At 48.4% G+C, this 23,930-nt stretch overlaps 1 protein-coding gene across 9 annotated transcripts in view; it reads left to right on the forward strand.

The window, feature by feature from the left end:
- NTRK3 (neurotrophic receptor tyrosine kinase 3) overlaps nt 1-23,930 on the forward strand; it is a 207,510-nt gene that overhangs the window by 47,070 nt on the left and 136,510 nt on the right. For 8 of the 9 annotated variants that reach the window (XM_080607078.1, XM_080607079.1, XM_080607086.1 and 5 more), the window contains 7 exons: nt 5,712-5,869; nt 7,679-7,821; nt 8,420-8,561; nt 10,720-11,016; nt 14,816-14,839; nt 15,550-15,620; nt 17,371-17,473. In XM_080607078.1, the coding sequence (XP_080463204.1) occupies nt 5,712-5,869; nt 7,679-7,821; nt 8,420-8,561; nt 10,720-11,016; nt 14,816-14,839; nt 15,550-15,620; nt 17,371-17,473 (938 nt within the window). The remainder of the gene's footprint in view (nt 1-5,711; nt 5,870-7,678; nt 7,822-8,419; nt 8,562-10,719; nt 11,017-14,815; nt 14,840-15,549; nt 15,621-17,370; nt 17,474-23,930) is intronic. The other variant, XM_080607080.1, reaches the window with a different exon arrangement.

Here is a 23,930-nt window from a genome sequence, read left to right on the forward strand (position 1 = left end):
CATTCATCCTCGCTGATGATCAATAGAGCTGTAAGCCAGAAGTGACTTATGAAGGAATAAAGACAGTCTTTCAAGTGGGAGTAAGTGTGTTATCACCGGTGTTACTGCAGTGTATTTTATTTCTGTCAAATTGTTAAATGAAAAATACTAATAGCGATATTAGAAATAGAGAAACGCCCTTCTGATGGGGAGTCTGGCTTGCAAGCTTAAAATGCTGAATCTGGGATTTGTCCTCTCGCTGATTACAACCCCAAATATTTCTTTAAACCTGGCTCAGGTTTCAAGTGTAATAGCATGAGTCATTTGTATGCTTAGACCTTTACTTCTTGTCGTTGCTCTGTCTGGCAAAACTCAGATTGATGGTTCCTACCCAGGAACTGTGGAGGAGCAAACGGGGCTGTGGTCCTGGGCGAGAGGCACCGGCAGGGCTTGGGGTAGCGGTGATCCTGCAGATTGATGGGGATGCTTCCAACATAGCTTGTTTTTGTGGTTTTGTTTCACTTGGATCTATCTTCTTTCTTTGGGCACACCCCAGGTCTTCCAAGTCAGGCTCAAAAGACCAATACCAGCCCAAGGGGAATTGAGATGGTGCTGTTTGGGCAGCAAAGTGTACTTGTCCCCACCAGATGAAGGATGCCTCCACGTTGAGCCACGCCATTGATGCTGGCAAGGAAGTTGGTGGCTTCACTGTGTGTCAGCAGAGTCACTTGGGGCCAGGGCTCTGCAGCCTGGCAAACGGAAACTAAACGAACAATTTGGCTCCCATCGGAGCTGTGCTCAGAGCAGTTTTCTCAGCGATAACAAGCCCTGATTGATGAAAGTAGTAACGTGGGTAGGAACGTGGGAGGTCACGGGACCGGCTGATAGGAAGAGGAGAGGAGTGGGACGGCAGCTCTGTCACGAAGCGTGGTGTCAGCATTTCCTTTGAAGAGGCTTGGCAGCGCCCAACTCGTCTGGACGTCTCCTGCCATCGTGCTCTGACAGGCTTCTTGGCACGCCACCCCCTGGCACGGGATCAAGTGATCAGCTTAGAGGTACGGGCTGAGAGCCTGCCGCTGCTGAGCGAGAGCCACAGCCTGGTCGGGTCGGTGGTGTTCTGAAGAAATGCTTTGTCACTGCTAGTTCCCGTCACGTCTTCCCCCTGGGCTCCGTGTCCACAGGGGCCTTCCTTCCACATGAGCACAGGTGGCGTGGGCACAACCAGGATAACGTGGTGATGCTGGTTCCTCGAGCAGGAAAGAAGAGGAAAGTTTCAGCTGGTGTTAACGTGGCATGGAGATGTGCTTGCAGCATCCTTCCCAGGGCCAGGAAACTGCTGAGCTTTGCAGAGAAGACCTCATGGAGGTGTAGCTTGAGCTATGTGCTCTGAATAATCATTCACGTAAAGATGCTGGGAATTAAGGTAAAGAATTGTTTTCTCTCGTGGAGTGGATGTGGTCCTGAGCGCTACAGCTGCTAATGAGGATAAATGGATCCCCAAGCTGGAGAGAAATTGGTAAAGGATGTGCGAAAGTAGAAATATCGTATTTTATTGTATTTTAGTTTTTTAGAAATGCAGAGGGATGGGTGAGTAGAAGACAGCTTTTTGGCATGCTGAGCTCCAAGGAGGCTTCCAGAATTTGGGAGGGAGGTGGAACACATGGCCCAGGACTTCAGCAGAGGCCAAACCTCAATGTGCAGCTCGGAGCGGGTGGGAAGGGAAGTGATGGGAGGATCGTCTCCAGCAGGGTGCTGGGAGAAGAGCCTCAGCTGTGTGACATGGAGTGTGCCAGGGAACATGCAACCGGACAAAGCCCCTCATGGAGGCGAGAGTAGAAGGCTAACATGAAGTTCATGCCGTGTGAAGATTGTGCCACGCCATGAGAGGGGCAGGTGGCTGGGAATCTGGGGCTCAAAACAGCCTCCAGGCTGCCTTCGAGGCATCTCGAGCTAGGAAAAATAACACTTTAAAGCAGAGTTTTTCTTGTTGAACAGAGCTGAGCTTGTCCCCTGCTGACTCACTGAAGAAAGGATGGCAAAAATGAGGCACACTTCCAAAGGATATTATCTCTTCCTCCTCCTGGCCAGAAGCGGGGCTTGGAATGGTTTCCAGTAACTCCAGCCCCAATTCCCACGGCACGGGCTGACCTTGACCGGCAGGGCTGAAGCCAGTGTGTACGCAGCTCTGCAAAGCCTGAAGCTCCGTGTGCGTGGGGAAGCATCTGACACTTGCAACAGCTCATAAACATCGGGCTTAGAGCCTTTCTTATCCACAAGTCACAGCTGGCTTCCTCTGTCATGTCCTTGGCTTCCTTTGTCATGTCCTCTGAGAGCTTAAGGCTGACATTTCAAGAAATTCCTTCCCGGAAAGACCTAAGACTCTGGATCCAATTACCTCCTTGGTTGTCTAAAACCCCGTAGTCCTGAACATCTCGCTGCTCTGCCCGGACCATTTCTATCACGAGCAGTCCCCGCCGGCAAGCCCTGCAGAAGGTTTTTGCAACACTACAGCAAGAGGCTTTGGTAGGGATGGGGCACAGCAGCATCTCTGTTACGAGCCTGACTTAACGTTTAATGTGCCTCTAGCTTAAAAACTTATTGCCACCAGCAGTCACACTAATAGAGCTGGAGCTGGTCGGTTAGTACTCACATGCTCTGAGCCTTAGCTAATTCAGCTGTCGGACACCACGCATCGTTCCCTATCTGAGCCCTTCCCTTTCTGGAAGAGCTTTGGAAACAACAAGTCTGGCTGCACCCCCACGAGAAGCACTGGCTCTGGGAAATAAATAGAAATGGAAAATGAAAATAGATTTTGCTTTCTCCCCGCTGGGTGCTCTTTGGTTCTCCAGCTCGGGGAAGCAGGCTGAGTCCCGAGGTAGGAGAGCGTTTTAATTGCGAGCATGCGAAACCTCGGCAGCAGCTTTATGTGAATCAAAACAGACAGCACAAGTGTGGCAGCGATCTTCGCTGCCCTCCGAGAGGCTCTAGCTGCAGACAGCTTTGTTTTAGCTGATGAGACAGGGGACAGGGCGTGTGTCTTTGTTAGCTGCCGAGCTAAAAAAAACCTGCTTCGTGTGCGAAGTCCCTCAGCTTTGGGTGGTGGTGGTGCCTTACAGCATGTGGTGGAAGCTCCTTGAGGTGCTTCTCCCCTTTGCAGGGAAGGGGAGGTGTGCTTATCTCCGCAAGCAGAGGGTCACGGGCAGTGGGGAGGCTTTTACTCATTTCTGTCGTATGCTGGAACGGAGGTGACCAAGCTGGCTGGGGGTGACTGAGTGGTTCAAGGCCTGCCAACGTGGTCTTTGAGTAGAGCTATATCCTCATTCACTTCTGTCGTGTGCTCATTAGCCCAGCCTCTGACCAGCCTTTGCTTTTAGCTTTTGTTAAATCTGCAGCAGGAAAGAGCAAATACGTTACAGCAATTGCAGGAGAAAGGGCTGGAAGGGGCTGCAGCTCCTAATGAGCCATGCATGCTACAAGGCTGGGACACTGATGAGGTCCAAGAAGAAAGATGGGGGTTCATTTCTGGGGGCAGGTTCAGGGCAGACTGAGCACTGAAATCCCTATAGACCTCTCTAGAGAGCCAGCCATCATGGCAGGGAAGGCTCCAAGCGAGGAGGAAAGGCATCTCCCACATGTCAAGTGTGCTTTTGCGAGCATGTGAGAGAAAATTGGTGCACGCATCTGTGTGCACAACTAGACACCCACGGTGCATTCACACTGAGGTGCCATGCCAGCAGCCGGTGGCACTTGGCATGTCCAGCCAGTGATGGGAGTTAATTTGTGCAAAAGCCCCTGTGGGGGCCTTGATTAGAGCGAGTTACATCACTGGTGCTGGGGCAGGTCGTGGGTAAATTCTGCCCTGAAGCACGCTCTTCCTGTATTATTCATGGCCCTTCATGAATTAGCAATGGGCCGGGAAGGCTGCCTCCTCTTACTTACAGAGCTGCCCTTAAGTGCTGTGACAGCGGCTCTCACGGCAGCCTCGTTTTGTGAGGATATTTGTAGCAGAGCAGAATCTCTTCCCCAGTGCCTTTAAGCTCCCACTGTTCCCTGCCTGGTCCTGGGTACTTCTCCTGCCACCTGATCTAACATCAGCTGAGCTCCTGCTTGTTTATGTGCTGTCCTGTAATGTTGACCACGTCCCCTGCTCCTGCCCAGCATCCAGCCCTGCTGGCAGTGCTGACACCGGCTCTGTGGGCTCTGGATTTGGGGCTGCAATGAAGCTTTGAAGCCTGTGCAAGGCACTGACTGTACCTATTGTAGTGTGCAGAGAGTGCCTCGTCATCTGGATCCCACCAACTTGCTGTGCCAGTCTGCTCTGGCCTGTTAAACGTAGTGCTTTGGCCTTCAAGTTTCTTGTCTAGGCCTTGTACCTGTATTGAGAAGGCTTAGGTGCTTGTTTTTGGGAAGGAATGCAATAATAAAAAGGCATGAAGTGAAGTTTAACTCTGTTTGTTCTAAAAAATAAAAATAAAAACCAGATGACATCTTATTCTAGGAGGAGGATCAACCTGACGCCATTAGGCCTCAAGTTCAACAACCTTGGGTGCTGACAGGAGCTCCCTTCTCCTCCTGGTTTTGCAGTACTGTTACAGACCAGACAGCAGCTGCGCGTGTTTGGACGGCTGTTTCCAAATCCCGTTAGTCAGTGGAATTAATTTTGTAAAAGGAAGCATGAATTTTGCAGTAACGTGTGGAACGGACCAGGAAAGCAGCCCCCCCTCCTCTGATGGGGGGATCCAAATGCTACGTGGAGCAACGGATTGACCTTTGGAGAAGCCCTTCTTTTCTGGGGTGACCGAGCTTACCTTTTCAGTGCTGAATTCTCTGCTCCCAGCTTTCTTCTGCTTCACAGTTATGCGAGGGGCAGTTCTGTTTGTCCGGGTTTTCTCCTGAGACAGCCCGCTGGGTTGGTAGCTCTGTCCTGGCTGAGCACTAGGCTCTCCCCCATATTGGGGCCCATCCTCCTCGCATCTACACAGAGAGCTGTAGGGCTTTAAAATGTAAATGAAATGGTTAATAGGTTGGAAAATCGATAATAATAAACATTCATTGTATATAAAACGTATAAGTGTGTTTTAAATGAAGTACATTAAAGGCAGTGCTTTTTTCCTTCTCTCCCGGCCGGGTCAGCAGGGTCTCAGCGCAGTGCTGTTTGATTTGATTAAAATGCATGATATCCTGCACATTAGCTCATGTCCTGGAGCCCTGGGAGGCTCTGTTTGTACACAGTACTCAGGAGAAGAACTGCCAGCTTTGCTGAGTGCTGGTGGAGCCGGAGGTGTGCTTTCCCCAGCAGGGTCTTGGACCCCCACCAGTTTAGGATTTTAGGATGTGAATTAGTATTTTAGGGTGGTGTGAAGCTGCTTGCTCCTTTGCTGAGAGATGAATGCCTGGGGTGTCGGGGTGGCGTTACTGTGGGACCGAGCCGTGGCTGTGCAGTCCTTGCAGTGAAATATGCTGAGTGCATGTGTGTTGACCTGGAAGATGTAAAACCTTGTTCAGGGAGGAGTGTGTGCGTGAGCACATGGATGCACAACCTCCATCCTCTCCGGAGCAGGAGGAGATGGGAGCCATGTGCTCCAGAATACCCCATGGAGGAGTTTCTCCATCAGCTCAGAAGAGCCCTTTGCATCTCCCTGGTGCCCTTTGTCCCCGGGGAGCACAGAGCCAGGAGATCTCCCTGGTCCTCCTTCCCCACCCCACTGTCGTTTCTCTCTCTCTGCCTGTAGGAGACTAGAGAGGAACCTCTTTAACTGCAGCTGTGACATCCGCTGGATCCAGCTCTGGCAGGAGAAGGGCGAGGCCAACCTGCAGTCCCAGGAGCTCTACTGCATGAACATGGACACAGCCGTCATCCCTTTGCAGGAGATGAACATCACCCAGTGCGGTAAGGGGCAGCCCGTGCCGGGAGGGAGCCCTGTCCTGTTCTGCCCTTTCCAGTTGACCCCTTTACTTAGGGAAGCTGATGCCATAATATCTCGCCACGTGGTCAAGAGCAAGATGATTGAAGCTGATCGTAGTGGTTTGTGGATTAAAAATAGAGTATCGGGGTAAACGCGGGGCTGCTGTTTGAATGCCTGAAGGTATCAGGGGATCTGGGGGATTTCCTTCGCTATAATGCCATTGCTTGACAATGTGCGATGCTGTGGTTGTGAGAACTTATATGTTTCTTGTTGCTCTTCCTCTGTCTAACAAATCCTAGAAATGGCATATTGATAAGAGAAAATTCTCCTAGGAAATACATGTCTTTATCCATTTTCCTTGCTTTAATTTTTCAATTGCAAGCCCGTGTCTGTAGGGATAAGGCAGGAGTGACCATGTGTCTCTTTCTGCTTCCTGCTGATTAACAGAGTCCAGTGGCCCCAGGAGCAACATGAGGCATGTTCGATAGTTATCCCTCACCTTGTTCACGCGTCAGCTGCCTGTCTGGTATCAGTTTTTGCTCTGCTGTTGCTGTTACTGGAAAGCATTCCTCATAGTGTAAGGGGAAGGACGCGTACCTTCAACAGAACAATTAAACTGTCTGTACACTAGCAGCTGTCAAACTCAGAGGATAAAAAAAGGAGGACAACCAGAGGTTTTCTTTCTTCGATTATCGATCTCTGTTCTAGGAATTTGGGTTTGTTTCTTGCAGTAGTAGTAGACAAACAGCATGCGTTTGGATTTGCGTGACTTTTTATTTTTGATTTTTTCCCCAAGTTCAAGATGTCCCTTTACTAAGCTCTGGAAACTGGCCAAAGTGTGCCTGCATGGGGATGAACTAAAAAGATTTGAGAAAGCACTGTAATTTCCTCCACAAATGGGAAGAATAATCTGTAAGGATTAGAGAGGAGGGGAAAAAACAACTTAGGGATCAGGGATGGGAGGAGAGGTGATTCCAGCAGTGGTGGTATTAGACTTGAGGGGACACAGAGGAACACAGAGGGTCCTGTCTTTGGGTCATCACGATGGAAGGGGACCACTGTTCTCCCACACTCTCTGACTTGCTTGGCTTTTCAATGAAGCCAGAAAGACTGATCCCTGCAAGAAGGCTGTTTGCCCTTCTTGCAGCCAGCTCTGTCTTATTTCATGTTGCAGGGATATTTGGTTGTTGGGACAGCAAGTAAAGAAAGTGTGTAAATCAGAACCTCCATAGATCAGTGAATCTCTCTGACACCACCAAGGAAGAACAAGGGCACCTTTTATTAGGAGAGCTGTGGTTATTATGAAGATGCATCCTTGGTCATCTTCTCTTGATTATTACAAATCAGAGGAACGCTGTCCTTGCCTGAAGTGTTGGGTGCTCTGTGCCATGTCCCTAGAGGTGGGGACACTTTGGATCCTCTCCCAGTGCGTGCAGCTTTGCCATCACAGGTGATTGCCCTTGAAATCAGCTTTGGTGGAGCTAAAAGAGATAGGGAGGGTGGTTGTGTGAGGGGAAGGGCAATGAGAACTGGGCACAACATTTGGATTAGTGTCTGATGGGAGGGTCTGCTCAGCTGGCATTTCTCCAGAGTCCCCACTATTTCCTGTCTCCGTGCTGCCTCCTTCCCTTGGTAGGAGAATGCTGTGCTATTGCCTCCTGCTGTTTATTGTAAGCTGATGGGGCTGATTTGGCAAACAGCCTGGCAGGATTTGGGTCCACGTGTACGCATCCTGCGGCTGGCTGCAGCAAATGCTGCTCTGCACCTAAGCACCTCGGTGTCTGCCCTCCTAGACCTCCCGGAGATCAGCGTGAGCCACGTGAACCTGACGGTGCGGGAAGGGGAGAACGCCGTCATCACCTGCAACGGCTCGGGCTCGCCGCTGCCCGACGTCGACTGGACGGTGGCGGATCTCCACTCCATCAACACGCACCAGGTAGGGGCCCTGCTGCTGGGCAGAGGCACGGCTGCAGGTTTGGGATCCCCACGTCCATGCATGCATGCAGGGCTCAGGTAGATGTCGGAGAGTGCAATGGGAAATGTGGAATGGCCCCATCCAAAGGAAAATGGGGGCTGTACCTTATCCAGATGAGAACCTAGGAAGCGTCTGAAGGGCATTGCAAAACCTTCCCTCCATGTGACAGGAAAGTGAAGATGAGATAGCTTCATATCTCAGTGCTCCCTAATTGAATCTTAACTCATGTCTCCTCTAATGAAACTACCTGTTTACAGAGGTGTCTGCAATAGCTGTAGCTGAAGCAGGCAGCTAAGCAAGCTGTTCTGGAGACAAGCTGTGTTTATCAATGCTACAGCACTGTGGCTCTCCACCTCCCAGTAGTTCTCCTCATACGTAACGGTGAACTTAATCGGGCGAGGAAATGCCTTACCTCCCCCAGGTCCTACTTGTCCTTGAATTTTCAAGCCCTTCTTGCATTTTATGTGGGAACTGGAACCCTCACCTCCTGGGAGCAGGAGCAGGGAGGAGGGAAGCCACCAGATGCTGATTTCTGCCTATGCTTCTCTGTGCTGCGTAGACCAACCTCAACTGGACCAACGTTCACGCCATCAATCTGACCTTGGTGAATGTCACCAGTGAGGACAACGGGTTCCTGCTTACCTGCATTGCTGAGAACGTGGTGGGGATGAGCAATGCCAGCGTGCTACTCACCGTCTACTGTAAGTAGCTGTGGCGAGGCCTTGATGACACAGAGGCCAGGGTGAGGGCTGCCCGGGGAACTATGTGAATGCACAGCCAATTTTTACTGGTGATACACTTTTTTTGGATGGGAACTAGGAGCAGAGCACAGAGATGGGTCCTTGTACATTTCTCTTAAGGTCAGTACTCTGCAAAATTTCTTGCAGAAATGAGCACTATGCAGGCAGGATCCACAGGGCCATGCTGGTGGTGGTTGCCTCACCATTCGTCTCTTGGCAGATCTAGCAGGTTGAGGAAAAGATATAGAGGGGCTAAAACTCTCTTTACAAACACGGGGTTGCTCACCCTGATGCTATGTGAAAGGTTAAATGTCACCCTTGCTAAAACCAGTGTAAATTTTGCCTCTAATTTCAGGGATGCTATTGCTTCTTCCTAGATCTGCTCCTACAAAGTTAAACAGCATGCGCCGTGTAAACACACACGTGTCAGATTTCCACCGTTCACTCTCAGCTGCAAGTAGCGAAACTTCTGTGTGCTTTCTAGTATAACTTAACACAAACCTGACCTTAAGAGGAAGTTTACACAGCTTTGCGCTCTCGAGCAGCTGAGATTTACTATACGTTGCTGTGTCTGTAACATTTGCCCTTAATCTGTAGTTTGGAAATCTGCCCCCCCAAACCCCCCAGCCCTGCTAGGCAGTGGAGACCCCGTGTGCTTCTGGCGGGTCTTGGTGAACCCATGTGGTCCATGTTCAGTGCAGCAGCCACGGGGTCCTGGAAAGACAGGGCAGTCAGAGGGGATTGGAAAGAGGAGAGCAGATGCTTTTCTTCTTTCATCTTCCTTCCAGTAAGTATTGATGGACTGAAGGATGGAGGTATTTAAAGTTGACATCAGCTCAGAGGTCAGCAGGCGGGTGTTTTTTGCACTGCGTTTTAGCTGCTTTTCCTCCCCATCTTAAACAGCACGATGCCAGTGCCTATTTTCACCCGTGTAATCCTCTAAGCTGCTGACAGTTTCTGCTACCCCTGCTCTCGTTGCCCAGACCCATCACTCAGGCTGCAATTTCACGCCAAAGAAGATCTGGGTTTCTGTGTGTAGGTGGATGCCTGTTTTGAATCATCCTTGCCAGGAAGATGTGAATAAGCCACATGCAGATCTAGGCTTGCAAATGGAATGAGATGGCTGGGACATGGCTATGTGGTTGAGGGTGGCTGGGGGCAGAATTTTGCTCTGCTCCCACCAGGTCTGCACCTTGTTCTCTTCTACCACCTACCATGTTTGAAAAATGCATGGCCTTTTTCCAAAAAATGGGGTCAAAGTTGGTGGATTTCTGCTTTTCCTTATGGATTGTCTTTGCAGCTGGATGCTCTCAGGAAAATGAGAGTTTTAGGGAAGTCTTACATCTCTGTGTCCTTTGTCTTTGCCCTAAACTCTGTTTTTCTGGTCTATACCTTGCTGGTCTTGGGGTTTGGGACCTAGTTTGTAGACGTCATAATTGGGGTTTCAGAAGTGGTGGCAGAGCAGCAGTTGAACTGTTGGAGTGCCTGGGGTGGGGGGAGACGATGCATATGCAATAAATTGCAAGTGGTGTCTCTGCTTTTCTCTCTCTCTCCTACTCTCCTTGCTTTAATTAAAACACCCCTGGAGGGTGCTCGACGGGTGGGAACTCCTTTGGGATATTCAGGCAGTCGAAACCCTCAAGGACCGGCAGCCACTGGGGGATACTTGCTTCCACAGCTTATGAAATCCAAAAGTGCTCATTGCGACCGAAGATCCCCCATGGGCACCTCACACACATGTACCGTGATGGCACTACGTGGTGGTGTCCTCCATGGGAACAGGCTGCCTCCCTGTGATCCCCAGGGGGAAGGAGTGCAGCCATAAGCTTGTAGACCAGGCAGCTCTGAGCTTCATTATTTCTTGGCTGGTGAAGGGACCAGCCCCGTGTTTAATTTGTAACCCCGTTTGCAAGCCAAAGGTTATGGTTCAAATCCTCCTGCTGGGGAGCGTTGGGTGGTTCTCATGACTTAGTCTTCCTTCTTTGCAGACATCCATGGGAGCAATAAAAGGAACAAGGGATTTTGGAGGCTTCACATTCAATAATCTTAATTTCCCCTGTGCACGAGGCTTGACGTGGGTATTGGGTTGCTGTGAGCCTGCCATGTTTCTCTCTGCTAGATCCCCCTCGCATCCTAACCCTGGAGGAGCCGGTGCTGCACCTGGAGCACTGCATTGCGTTCGCAGTGCATGGGAATCCAGCTCCCACCCTTCACTGGCTGCACAACGGCCAGGTCCTCCGGGAGACGGAGATCATCCACATGGAGTTCTACCAGCAAGGGGAAGTCTCTGAGGGTTGCCTGCTCTTCAACAAGCCCACTCACTACAACAATGGCAACTACACCATTGTGGCCACCAACCAGCTGGGTTCAGCCAACCAAACCATCAAGGGACATTTCCTTGAAAAGCCTTTTCCAGGTAGGATATTCAGTTTTTCTCTTTACATCTTTTTCTTCAATCTGAATATAGGACCAATCTTAATATGGTACCACCAGTAATCCTGGCACCTAGAGAAGGCCTAGGCAACCCAACCCAAGGTGGCCTTTCTCTGGAAGAGGTCACCTGTGGAGACCTCTTCTGACCAGTACTGTTTTCCTACTCAGGTGTGCTTTGGTGTCGTGACTCTTTTTAATGTGGCGATCAATACAAAAATTAAGAAAGTTGGCGAAGAATCAGGCTCCATTGAAAGCTCAGAGGTGCGGGTATCTAATCCGGTATATGGCTGGGAGTATGAGAACTGACATATATAACAGGAGAAGCGCCGGATAAATTTACCTTTGTCAAGTTTTCAGCAGCTCTGCAAGATTTTGACCCTGAGTACATGGTTCACCTGAAACCTGCCAGCTGGTGTTATGTTGGGAGTCCTGGTTCTCATCAGCCACATGTCAATGAGGCCTGATGTGGATCGGTGTAGGAATTGAGCTCGCAGTGCTGTTTAATAGCAGGAAATCCCACTTTTTTTTTTTTTGCTTGTATCAAGAAGAAGAATTTGATCTGGAGCTTTGGTGGAAGTCAGTCCAAATTGCACTGAGAGGGGAGAGACTAACTTGTTTAGATGCTTGTGTTTTGTAACATATTCTGCAATATATATATTTAAGATCTTTAGGGATTTAAGTGGGAGAAGGGTGTAGGATTGGTTAATTATTTTGGATTTTGGATCAGCTCTGGGGACCCCTAAGAAGATAATGTTTGGAGAGAGAGTATTCTTCTGTGTGGTTGTTGTTATAAGCTAAAGAAAGGAAACCCCTCTAAAGTGATGCAGATTTTTTTTTTTCTTCTAGCTTGCATTTGAGAAATGATTGTAGCTGGATGCAGCAGTGTCGGGATTGTTTTCTTTCTAAATGTGACACGAGCAATTCTAGGCTGACAGGCCTACAAAAAAGGCGACAGCTCAATTAGTTGCTTTGCATCAGTTTGCTAGGATTTCTCAACCAATTGTTTGGAATGCCCCAGTGCGCTCCCGAGTGACTTACAGCTTAACGGCAAAAAAGCATTTGAGGACATGAAGATCCAGCTCTGGGGGTGCAGCAGAGACCTTGTGGTGACTTGTCTGCTCTGTAGGAACGTGGAAGGTTTTTGTCTGCTCTCTGGCTTTGCAGCATCACGCTGGCCATCATGGGGTTAAGATCCCTGCGTGCTGCTGCCTTCAGGAATGATGCCATGAGAAAGTGGCAGCTCTAAATTGGCCCCTGCAGCCCAAGAAAATCCAACAAAATAGGACGTTTGCTAAATATAGAAAAATACCAATGGTAGTCTCATTTATTATTTATATCACACCATATATGTACACAGAATTTTCCCGCAGGTCAAATATCATAAATGCAAACCCAAATCTCTGCCTTGAAGATCTGACAATTGAACAAATGAGCTGATATGAATGGGAGTGGAAAATTTATATTCAGGCCTCAAGGATGATGCCCCGTATGGCTATCCAACCTATTTATGTTTCCTGCTGTCGGGAAGGAAGAGCAGCTTATGAACTGTAGGTGGGTGAGGTGAGGCACAGGTTTGCAGTGTCAGCTCTGCCAGGTCCCACCTTTGTGACTCCATTTCCCCGTCTGTGAAATGGGGACAGCTCTAAGTAGGTGCTGGACCTCCAGAAAAGGGTACAGATCTGCTGTTCTGGAGAGCTGATTTTGGAAACGGATCTGAGCCATGCTGTGATGTGGAGGGCATACTAATGTTTGAAGCACCTCTTGTGTCAGAGGCTCCGGGAGAATCTGTTTTTTGTGAAATATAAGTAAAACATTGCCCTTGGCGCATCTTCACCCACACCTTGTATGTGTTTGTTGGTGTGGAGTGCTTTCAGCCTCTGAACCGTCTTCCAGCAAGAAATGACCCATTTCTCTTATTTCTTTTGATCCAAAGTCCCAGGCTGTTCCTCGCCCTGGTAGACCCTGTCAGCACAATCCAGGCTGTAATTTACTTTGCTTGAAGTTCGTTGCTCCATCCACTGCCAAAGCTGACATTAACACTCAATGCAGCTGACGCTTATTTCCCCGTTTGAAGGTAGATTCCTCCAGAAAATGCCTCAAATTGAAGGTTCCCTATTGTGATTCATTCGGGAAGGTTATTGCCTATAGCTATTCACACATGCAAAAGTTTTGCTAAAACTATCCAGGATGGAATTATTAGTCTTAATGAAAGCAGGATCTGGAAGGCTTATCAGCATGGAGAAAGAACCCGTGACAGTGTTTTTTAGAACCCCCTGGTGTGCGACCTCTAGTTGGTACAAAGCCAGATTGCGCTGCCTGGGCTGGGAGAGAAATGTGCTATTACAAGCTGGATTGGAGATATCTGTTATTTCATAACCTGTCTCTCTGCCATGTTGTGGCTCTTGGAGCAAGGACAGTAGCTCCCAGGGCAAACTGGTGCCATTTCCAGTAAAAATCTCATTGCATGTTGTCATTGGCATCTCTACCATAGGCTGCCATCTCCCTATTTAATCCACAGAGGTTGGTCTGCCTACCTCCCCCTTGACGACTGTTGAGTTCTTTGGGAACTTTTCACAGAAGTCAAGTTGACTGAAATCTCTTGGTTATGTTTTATGCTTCAAAAAATAGGGAGGTTTGAGTGGGAAAAAAATTATTGTGGGTTTCTGCTGAGTTTTAGTCCAGCAAAGAAAAATGGAAAGAAGAAAATGTAGAGTCAGCGAATGTTTTATGATTAGACTGTCTGTGTTAGATTAAAAAAAAAAGAATTCTCCAAATAAAGTATTTCTTCCTAATTAATTAGTTCTCTTGCTAGGAAAAGCCAAGACAAGTTGTTTCTGCTTGACTTGACACAAAAATATTTTTTTTCAGTTCTTTTCCCCCTATTTTGGAAAGCCATGTCTGTCACCTAGGGATTGCTTTCTGCTTCCCTTCCAAACCTCACCCGTATTTCAGCCTGAGCATTTTCTCATCCTTCCAGGAGCCCTCTGCCAGCAAAGCTGTGTAAACTCCAGTTAATATCAGGCTCAATTTCTTACATGGGCAAGTGAATTGAGAGCTGACGTTGTTCTCATGTTATGTAAACTGAGTGTCACTGAGAGCTTTAGACCTCATCATCAGAGCCCTCGGCCGTCTTCGGAGCTGAAGGGGCTTTACTGAATAGTCTGGAGCAGTCAAGTGGCTGACACAAGGGGCTGGCATGTCTGTCTTGGGGAATAGGCAGCTCTAGGACAGACACTGCCTCCACACATATCCAGTACAGACATTATTAGCTTCCACCAGTGATTCAGTAGGCTTTTGAGGGAGCCCAGAAAAGGTCTCCTGTAAACCCCTGCCCTGAGCTGGGCTGTTCTCCCTGGGAGCTGGTCCTTGTTCCTGTAGGACTTTGTCCCTATGTGAAGACTGACAAAATCTGCCTCTACCTCACCTCCAACCAGCTGAGCACAGGTGTCTGCTGAGCTTTGCTCGCTTGCTGGAAGCTGAGCCATTTAGCAGAAGTCCCATGCAATGTGCTGCTGATCGTTCTCCGTTTTGGCATTGCTGTAGCATCCTTCTGCTCCCATCTCAGACCAAGGCCCCCGTGTACTCAGTCCTGACCCCTGGCATGTCCTGCTGACATGTCTGCTGCAATTTCCAGTTACAGTTGCCCAAGAGGATAAAAAATGAAATGTTTTTGGTTTCCTGGGCTCTTGGGGGTAGAGTGTGTCTGAGGGGGCTGGGAATGAGGCTGCTCTCCCTTTGCTGTGCTGCTAATTGTGTTGCTTCTCTCTTTGTCCTTTCCACAGAGAGCACGGACAACTTTGTCTCAAGTAAGTGTCTCCCTGCACTTTGAATATTGTGGGAGTTTTTAATTTTCTTTCCCCTTGTTGTTCTGTGAAAAATCAGCGAGTCAAAAGCAAGCTGAGGCTGAGGTCACACAAAGCCCTGGTTTCCCCACACATGAGCAAGATTACTGGGGAGGTTTTGATCATTTGGGGTGTCTCTAAAGCCCTGGAGATGCTCAAATCCCTTGAGTGAGGTCCTGTAGAAGGACCTTGTGTACCATAGCCCATGTACAGCATGCTCTGTAATATGGAGAGGGATGAGAAGGGGGACTGAATTTTCATAGTGTTTTCTCCCCAGATTTTTTCCTTTTTTTCTCCCCCTCCCAAACCCATACAAGTAACTGTTTCTTTGGACCAAATTCTGCTGGAGCTGACATATTTTAGCCCTACTTAACCCAGTACATTTCTAGGAGATAGCTCAGTGGGAGGCCACCCACCTTAGCAGACCAGGAACCCAAAAGTTTCTTGGTTGTAGGTTGTAAGGTTGGAGTGTCATCAGCATTGTCCTGGTCTTCTCTACCAAATTGCATAGGGAGGTCACTCTGATGGTAGATCTTGGTAAAATAAAATGCCACAGCCTCAGTCAGGAGCAAACTGGCCCTCTGTAGGTCAGGCACCACCTTTGGGGGCATGCAGGTGCCTTGGGAGGTCTGTGGGAGTCGCACTGAATCCTCTCTTTGGTGTCTTGGTTTCAGTTGGTGATTACGAAGTGAGTCCCACCCCACCCATCACTGTGACCCACAAACCAGAGGAGGACACTTTTGGGGTGAGTCCTGTCCTCTTCTCACCAGAACTGTTCTGCACGTATTTCTCCTTAATGACGGCTCAGTATTTACAGACCTCTGCAGTTCTGAGGTGTTTGCAAGGCAAGATCTCTTCTTTTGTGATTCAAGACAGCCAACAGTCAGAAGGATTTTATGGCTTGTGTCGGGCAAGCAAAGTTCTGATGTGAACCATGTGAGCCTCTTGGGTCTGCAGTATGGAACCAGGCAGCTCTTTGAAAATCAGGCATCCTGTGAAGCTGCTGCTGGCAGGTCAGAAATTCTTGCTCTGAGAAAGTAGCACCCAGAGAACAAACAAACAGCCGGCCGTGTGTTTCATACTATTATCAAACTGTTAAGTCTAGCCCTGTGAGGGACTCAGATTTAGCCGGGTTTAAATTTGTCAATGCCAGTTTGCCCTCTCTCCTGCTCTGTAGGGTATGCCAAAAATAAAAAGGAAAGAAAACCCATGGCTTATCAGATCTCACCATTGTCTTTCTTTTACAGAATCCAGGTAGAGAAAAAAGAAGTGTACAAGTTTTGGAAAAAAAAATAACGCATTATATAATTGCTCTAGCTATATGAAAGTTTTAAGATATTGAAATCCACCAAGTGTTAACAGAATGAGCAAAACACAATTCCGCTTGGTTTCGGTCCTCATCCAACTGAAACTCTCCTATAGCTGAAGTGGAAGCTTTGAGCAGTGGGATCAGGGTAATAATGTGCGCTGATTATTAAATATAAAGCAGAGAAAACAATCTGGGGGATGAAAATAATGTGTGGTAAAATGAAAAATTTAAAAATATCATAGCTGATGTATCAAGGGCAGGGAAAAATGTTGCACAATAAAATAACTTTTTTGGTTAAATGATATATTTTCTATTAGAGTAGACAGTTTTGTGAAATGAAGTGAAGTTTAAATGCAACACAAGACGCAGTACAGGAGAACAATTGGACAAATGCCAAAGAAATTGTTGTTTACATCAATGTAATGAAAGCATCTCGAGCAAAGACTTGAAGCAATAAATATTCATAAATATTAAAATAAGCCTGAGTTGGTAAACCCTGTAGGGCAGGGAGGTTTTCTTTTCTCTGCTTGTTCACTGACACACTGGAACCACAGTTCTAGTGAAGGACTTTGGACACTGCTATAGCATAAATATTTACCACTAAAAATTAGAATAAATAGGGAACCATTGGAGGCTTTAGGGAAAAAAATGTGTTTTTTTTTTTGGGAGGGGAAAAAGTTCTACTTGTTTACTTCTGTTTTGTGGTTATGTTCCTCCCCCCCCCCCCCCCCCCCCCCCGTTTTTTGACCTGAGGGATGGTTGGATGGAGAGAATTGCCCTTTCTAAAGCATATTCTGCTGCTCCTGCATATTCCAAGCTGAGGTTAGTATAGCTTTAGCACTGTGACATCAAGGCACGATAGTGACACTGCAAATGACAGCTCTTGATGTGTGGTGAGGGGGGGAGAGGCCAGGCATTGGAGCAGAGGTCCTCCTTCCTGCAGGTACCTGGGGTGAGAGGCTTGGGAGAACTGGTGCCAGCCCAGCACTGCTGACAGAGGGATCCCAAGCAGCCCATGACGCTTCCAGTCTGTATCAGGGCTCTCTGTTTTTGCTGTATTTTCCTCCACAGCTGATGCCATGGGGCTGCAGCAGGTGGTGTGAGCCTACAGAAAGGCAGGGAGGCGCCTCTATTTCCAGTCTACTCTCCCCAGTTCCACTGCCTTGACTCCAGGTTTTCCTTCCAGGTTTCCATAGCGGTTGGGCTGGCAGCTTTTGCTTGTGTCCTCTTGGTGGTCCTCTTTATTATGATCAACAAGTATGGCCGGCGGTCCAAGTTCGGGATGAAAGGTACGTGCAGTCTCTTTCCTCTAGCAGGAGGCACCTTCCAGGATTGCCAGATCCTTATAGCGCCCATGGAAAGGTGTTGTGGCTTTATTCCTATGTTGTCGATATTGGTGCAAAGCCTTCTGAAGAGGATATTGCCCAGAGGATGTTGTCCAGCCCTCTTCTTCTGTTGTGAAGAGAGCGGTGGAGACGTGTGGGCTGGTGGTTCTCACCTGTATGCACGTGTATTGATGTTGGGCAGCATGTTTTCCTTGTGAAAGAACCCATGGGCTGTCCAGAAGAACGTTGGCTGCTCCCTGCAGCCACCTGCTAACGGAGTTGCTCTCACAGGAAGATGTGCTTGGATGAAATCTCTTTCTGTGGCCCTGATGCAAGGGTTTTCCCTCCGGTTGCACTGGGCGCAGAGGGCAGGGTGTGGAGGGGGAACAGGAGGATGTGAAATTATTTCGGTTTCTTCTGGAAAAAACAAGTGCATCAATTCTCTGCCTGATTGTGAGTGGGGACCAAGGTGCTGTTATAAATTTGTAAGGTCCGTGTCAGGAAAACAAACGCTGGCCTGCCTTTCAGTGATGTAGAAGGTCTTTCTGTTGTCTCTCTGTTGGAAACTTTCCTTCTCTGCTCAAAAATAACCGCTTAGGAGTTTTTTCAAGTGACTTTGGCCTCTGCTGCTTGCTGTGCGGAGCTGGCCTCTCGCTCCTCCAGCATCCACGTCGTTGTGCTGCGCTGTGCTGGAGCTAGTGGCAGAAGGAAGCCGATGACTGGCTACCATCTGATTTTTGTGACTGTCCCGCTGCCTCCAGGTGGGAGCGTTGGTGGTGCCCGCTGGAGGCAGGAGGACGAGCCTTCACATGACAGAGCCCTCCCAGCCCAGCCGGTGGCTCACGCAGGGGCTGTTTTGAAGCCAGGCTCTGGCAAACACGAGCTGCTGCCAAGGTTCCCGAGTCGCAGCCTGCTGCCTGGCCTTGCTGGTGTCTGCGTTGTAGGGCAGGTTGACAGGTTTGGAAATGTTTCTTGCGCCTGCCTAGAGCTTTGTTTGCTTTAAGGAGTTGTATCCTGAGTGGGTCCAGATGGGATTCTGGCTGGAGTTTCCCCTATGCATCCTATGGAGATGGAAGACAGGACTTTAATTAAATAGCAAATCTTCTACACCAACTTAGCAATATTTAGTCCATATGTCCAATGATAGGAACCATCTGGTAGGGTGTACTGACTGGTGGGTGGAGTAAAGGAATGGAAGGCATGGTTCCTGGGATCAATTCCCAGCTCTTCTGCTGACTGACTCAGTGTCCGTAGTCAATTAGCTGTCTTAACCTCTGCCTCTGCTCTAATTCCCCATCTGTAGAACTGAGATGATGTTATGTGCCTTCTGGTGGGATTCGTCAGAACGCTTCTAAAGCGTTTGGGCATTTGCCACTGATGGGGCTTAGAGATACAAATATAAAAAGGAAAAGTAACTTCTGACCCGAATGGAAGAATCAGAGAGGAGCGAACACGATGCGAATAACCGGTCTCAGTGAACAGATGTGGTACTTGTTCAGAGGTGCTTGGCTATGCGTGTTAGTGGGTATGCTGCATTCCCAGAAACCAGAGGTGTGCTGCGATGGACCCGTGTGTTGCAGTCCTTGTGAGGAAAAAAAACCACATGTAACCAGAAAAGCCTCTTTTCCTCTTCATTATGCTGCATTTCCTCATCTCTGATATGAAACCACAGCTCTGCAGAGTTCCTAAAAGTTTTATTGATGACGTTGCCAGTGCCTATGGCACCTGCGACTCATTACAGAGATATCTCTGTGGTTTTAAAGATACGTTTAATTTGTTATCTCTGTCTCTCTAAGCAAAGGCAGCCTAATCATACCACCTAAGCTCTGCTCCCTGTTGGAGGCTGCAGATCCTCCTGGCCTGTGAGCAGTCTTCCTCACAGATGGCTTTACCTCCTCTGATCCTCCTGCTTTTTTTCTAGTGTCGTTTCTGCCTTTTTCTTTTGCTATGGGGCCAATGTCAACTGCTATGCAACAAGGCTTTACATCTCTAGCCTGCATCTTCCTCCCTTGCAACAAACTTGTTAGTAAACCTCAGCATTTCATCCACAACATGGATGAAAATACAACACTCTTCCATTGCCTTGTGGTGGCTGAGATGCTTGGCAGTACCCTGGCTGTGGCCTGCCCTGGCAGCCGATTGAGTTCTCGCCCCCTCAACAAATGTCACGGTCCCCTCTGCTTTTTCCTAAATGTAATTTCTAAAAAATGTAATTTTAAACTTTCGTTCCTCGCTGATCAACCGGTCCATGAGCCCAGAACCTTGCTTTTTCCTTTCCATGGCAGGGGTTTGGAACTGGATGGTCTTTAAGGTCCCTTCCCACCCAAACCTTTCCGTGATTCTGTCAAACCACAAATGACTTTACCGAGTGGTCCTGAGCTCTCGTCCCATGGTCTTGTGTACAGGTTCTACCTTATTGTGACACCTCGTACTGGACACATTGCAGTCAGCAAACGCCTCTAAATCTCTCTTAGTTGGCATTTTCCTCTGGGTCACTCATTACCCGTTAATTCCTGGGCAGGAGCCATCATGTGTGGCATCCAACATGTTATCGTTGATTAAGAGAAAAAAGAAAACAGAAAACACCAAACCCTGAGTCTCTGTGGGAAAGTGCATCACTCCCTGAATCAGGAGCTGTTCCCAGCCAGCTGATACGTTGCCACTTGTTGTTGAAATCCCAGCTTGGCAGGCCTGCAGGAGCAGGTTTTTCCCTGTTGTTTTTGTCAGGGACGCAGAACATCTTGTGCTCATGTTGGACACGTTACCCAAAGTACCTCACGAGCCTCTCTGAGCACATCTTTTTCCTTCTGCATCGCCGAATGTTCAGCAGATGGTTTATTGCCTGGTGAGAGAGGTGTGCTTGGGCTGATGGGGCTGGAGACCCTATTAGGTTGGCGAGCATCCCTGGGCTGGTCTGCCAGGTAGAAAAAGGAGATCACCATTCCAGGGCACGTGTGCTGGAGGAGGACAGGGAGAGGATGGTGTGCCCACGCTCATCCCCTTCTGGTGGGTAGCACATCCTTGGAGCCCCCTACCTACATCCCAGGGGTACGGATGGGTGAAGCGGCTCCTGTGGGCAAGGGGGCTGTGGGACCACCGGAGGTGGGGTGCTGGAGGTGGCAGGAGAGGGGCACACAGAGCTCCTCTTGTGAAAGAGTTGGGGGGCAGGAGCCCAGCAGCATCCTGCACTCGCTCATTGTTTCTCCATCTCCGTGTCCGGAGCTCCCACTGGAAGGTTTTACGCCTCACCTTTTTGGGGTCAGCCTTGTAAGCGGGAGCCTCATAAACCCAAGTCTTCCCATTGAAATAGAATCCCAGCAGATGACAGGAAATGAAATTTCATAATACAATAAAAAAAGCCACACACAAGTCCTGGGACTAACAAAAATGAAATTTCATAAAACAATAACAACAGCACCGAGAAGTCCTGGGACTAACAAAATGTTCGGATGGCACAGTGATGGAGGCCATATAAATGCTTAGGTTGATGGACTAAAATATACGCTGCTTTTGCCTATTTCCTGTTACATTTGCAAGTATCTAGGGATAAAGAGAGTGTGCTCATGCATATTTGTGTGATGTATTCCTGGTGCTGCAAAACCTTTTTTTTTTGTTTTTTTAAAAAAAAAAAAGTGTTTGCAGAGAGATGGAGAGAAAGAAGCTAGAAAAAAATCCAGAGACAAGAGTACTTGTTTTGCTGAGATGAACTGTTTTCCAGGCTCTGTGATTAAAAACTACTTATATTTCCTAAATGAGGTTTCCTCCTTGGTGGAGGCGGTGCTAGCTAATGGCTCAGAGTTGTTGTAGCTAGCAAAGAATCTATTGCTTTTTAATCTGATTTCCTGAAGAAATAAGGTGTGTTCACACTGTGTCTGCGCGTGCAAGTGTGCGTGCAGCTCTTCTGCTTTTTCCTCTCTGTCTGCAGCAGTTTTTGGATCTGCTGGCCCCTTCAACCCAGAGAAGAGGGGGGAAGGACTTAGAGATCTAATTTTTACAGACACCGTGGAAATAGGGAGCTGAATAAAGAATGACCACTTGGGTGATGCCACACTGATGGAAATACCTCGAGCCTTCCTGGGCACCAGAGAATCCATATAGATACATATCCTGGGACAGAAAAACAAATCACATGGGAAGGGGCTTTCATGGGGTCTGATGTGGTTGTGCGGTGTGTACATCTGTGCAAAAGCAAATATGTATTTTCTTTCTAAAAAAACCAAGGAAGTAGGGGGAGAAAAGAAAGACCAGTAAATAAACACTGCCCACGCTTGGTGTGATGTTTCAGGAATCGCATCGCTATCAGTTCGCTCGGTATCTGTTCTAATAGCCCTGATCAAAGTGCTGGCACTGCTGATGTGCATGTGGATGTCAGAAGTACTTGCAGAGCTGTTCCATTGTAATTTAGCATTAGTTAATAGGTACTTAAAGTAAAGTGGTTGCCTATTTGATTATGATTGGGGGTTATTAACATTTTTTTCCATAAACAGATGGTAACTGTCCGCTGAGTCGATTGCAGAACAATTCCAGGGTTCTGATTCAAGAGGACCTGCTCCTGCAAAGATATATCGGATGCTTGGCTTTTTGCTTTTGTTGATTTGTTTTTTTGTTTCTATTTTTTTGCTTTCCTCCTTCAGCATGCAATTATCGCTGCAGCTTTGAAGAGGGAGGAAAAAATATATACAAGAGACATGACCTACCTTTCAGAGGAGGCTTAATGCTGACCTGCATTGCCTTGGCTGAGTCCGGCAATAATCACGCACTAGTTGTTTTTCCCTGATTATTGGTTTGCAGGTGTATAGAAATGAAAAAAATGCTGTGCAGCTCAAAGAGGCTCAACTTTAAGCGTTAGGTGCTTGGAAGTCTGTGATCGGGGCCCTTTTGTTTCAACCTCCTGGGAGAGCATCCTCCTGTCATGTAGCAGGAGGAGGAAGGAAGAACAAAGTAGTGCCAGCACAGAACTGGGAGAGAAGCAGCCATACATTAAAAGTCACGTCTAACCATGGTAGCTCAAGGATCCATGGTGAGCCGTGCAGACGAACTGAAAATTGGAACCGACTGCTGTTGCTTTCTGTGACCCTGGCTGTGCAACCAGAGCTCCTCGCCACCCCCCTGAAGTGTGCAAGCAGAGCAACCGCATGGCCTTGTCTGAGATCGGGGCCTTTCCTTGTTGGTATCTCTCCTATTTGTTTTAAAAGCCCCTTGATGTACTTCTTGCACTCAATATTGCTTGGTTTTATTTGCCTGGGAAGTGGATTGAAAGGGCATGTGGTTTCACTGGGGCTCCTTTCTATAAATGCCTGTTTATTCTCTGCTGAAGTGCAAGCCGTGCTATTTATTTATTTATTTGGTGGCTTCAAGGTGATAAAGCGTGAAGCTCTCCCAGCCGGTGGGTGCCTTGGTCTCTGCTCAGCTTGCTGCCCATAACCAGTGAGGCTGTGGCGTCGTGGCCCCAGGCTCCTCGACAAACCTTGGAGAGATGCCACCTCCCCAGGGGGCTGTGACAAGGCTCCTGCTCCTGCGTCTCATCTCCACCAAGGCTCTCCTGCCCGCAGTCAGTGCTCACAGCCCGTTTCCCAGGTTTTGTTATTCTGGTGGAGGCTTTGGAAGATGGGCTGGTGCTGCCTGCAGGAGCAGGGAACCACCCTTGTTGGAGGCTGGGGAGGTGCACCAAAAAACCTGCAGCAGAAATTAGAAGGTCAGCAATTATTTAGATCTAGAAGTAAGACTTATTCCCACTCCCAGAAGCATTAATAACCTATTTATAAAGGAATTGTAAAGCGTGCTGACCAGCCATCAGCTAGCATCTATTTGAGTTACTTTTACAAAACCAAAATACCTATTTCAGGCAGCTACTAAAAGCAGTTTTAAAAAAAAATATCAGCTCAGCAGTTTTCTGTGACCCAGGAAGCCCTGAGCCTCCTTCTTAAGTTCCCACAAGCTCTTTTCCCTGACCTTTCGTGGGCACCTTTGCTTGCTCCGTGCCCAGATGCTGCTGGCCCTGGAGCCCCGTGGTGGATCATCGGCCTTCAGAGTGCTCTTCTCCGTGCTCAGGACGGCAGCAGTTGCAGGATTTCCCCTCTGATCCCAGACCTGAGGCGTGAGAAGAGCCTGGAGCTGGTGTTCATCGTGGTGGTCATCTGGTGTTCATCATGGTCATCTTCTGTGTCTCATGGCTCCGTTGCTGCCCCTATCTGCTGGCTCCCACTAGCTACAGAAAAGTTTTTCTTCATATTCTTTGCTTTGTCCAGCGCGTGCAGGAGTCACCAGCTGTGCTTGAAGGCCCTGGTTCATCTGGCCTGTTACTCTGCAACCCAGCACCCTACATGTGCTGGTGCTGGGGTGGATTTGTGGCTTTGCTGTGTGCCTCCTGATCCTGCCGAAAGACCTCACCTTGTGACCAGCGAGAGGTTTTCCTGTGGAA

This window comes from Anser brachyrhynchus, assembly GCF_964034855.1.
Source record: "Anser brachyrhynchus genome assembly, chromosome: 11".
Classification (NCBI taxonomy): domain Eukaryota; kingdom Metazoa; phylum Chordata; class Aves; order Anseriformes; family Anatidae; genus Anser; species Anser brachyrhynchus.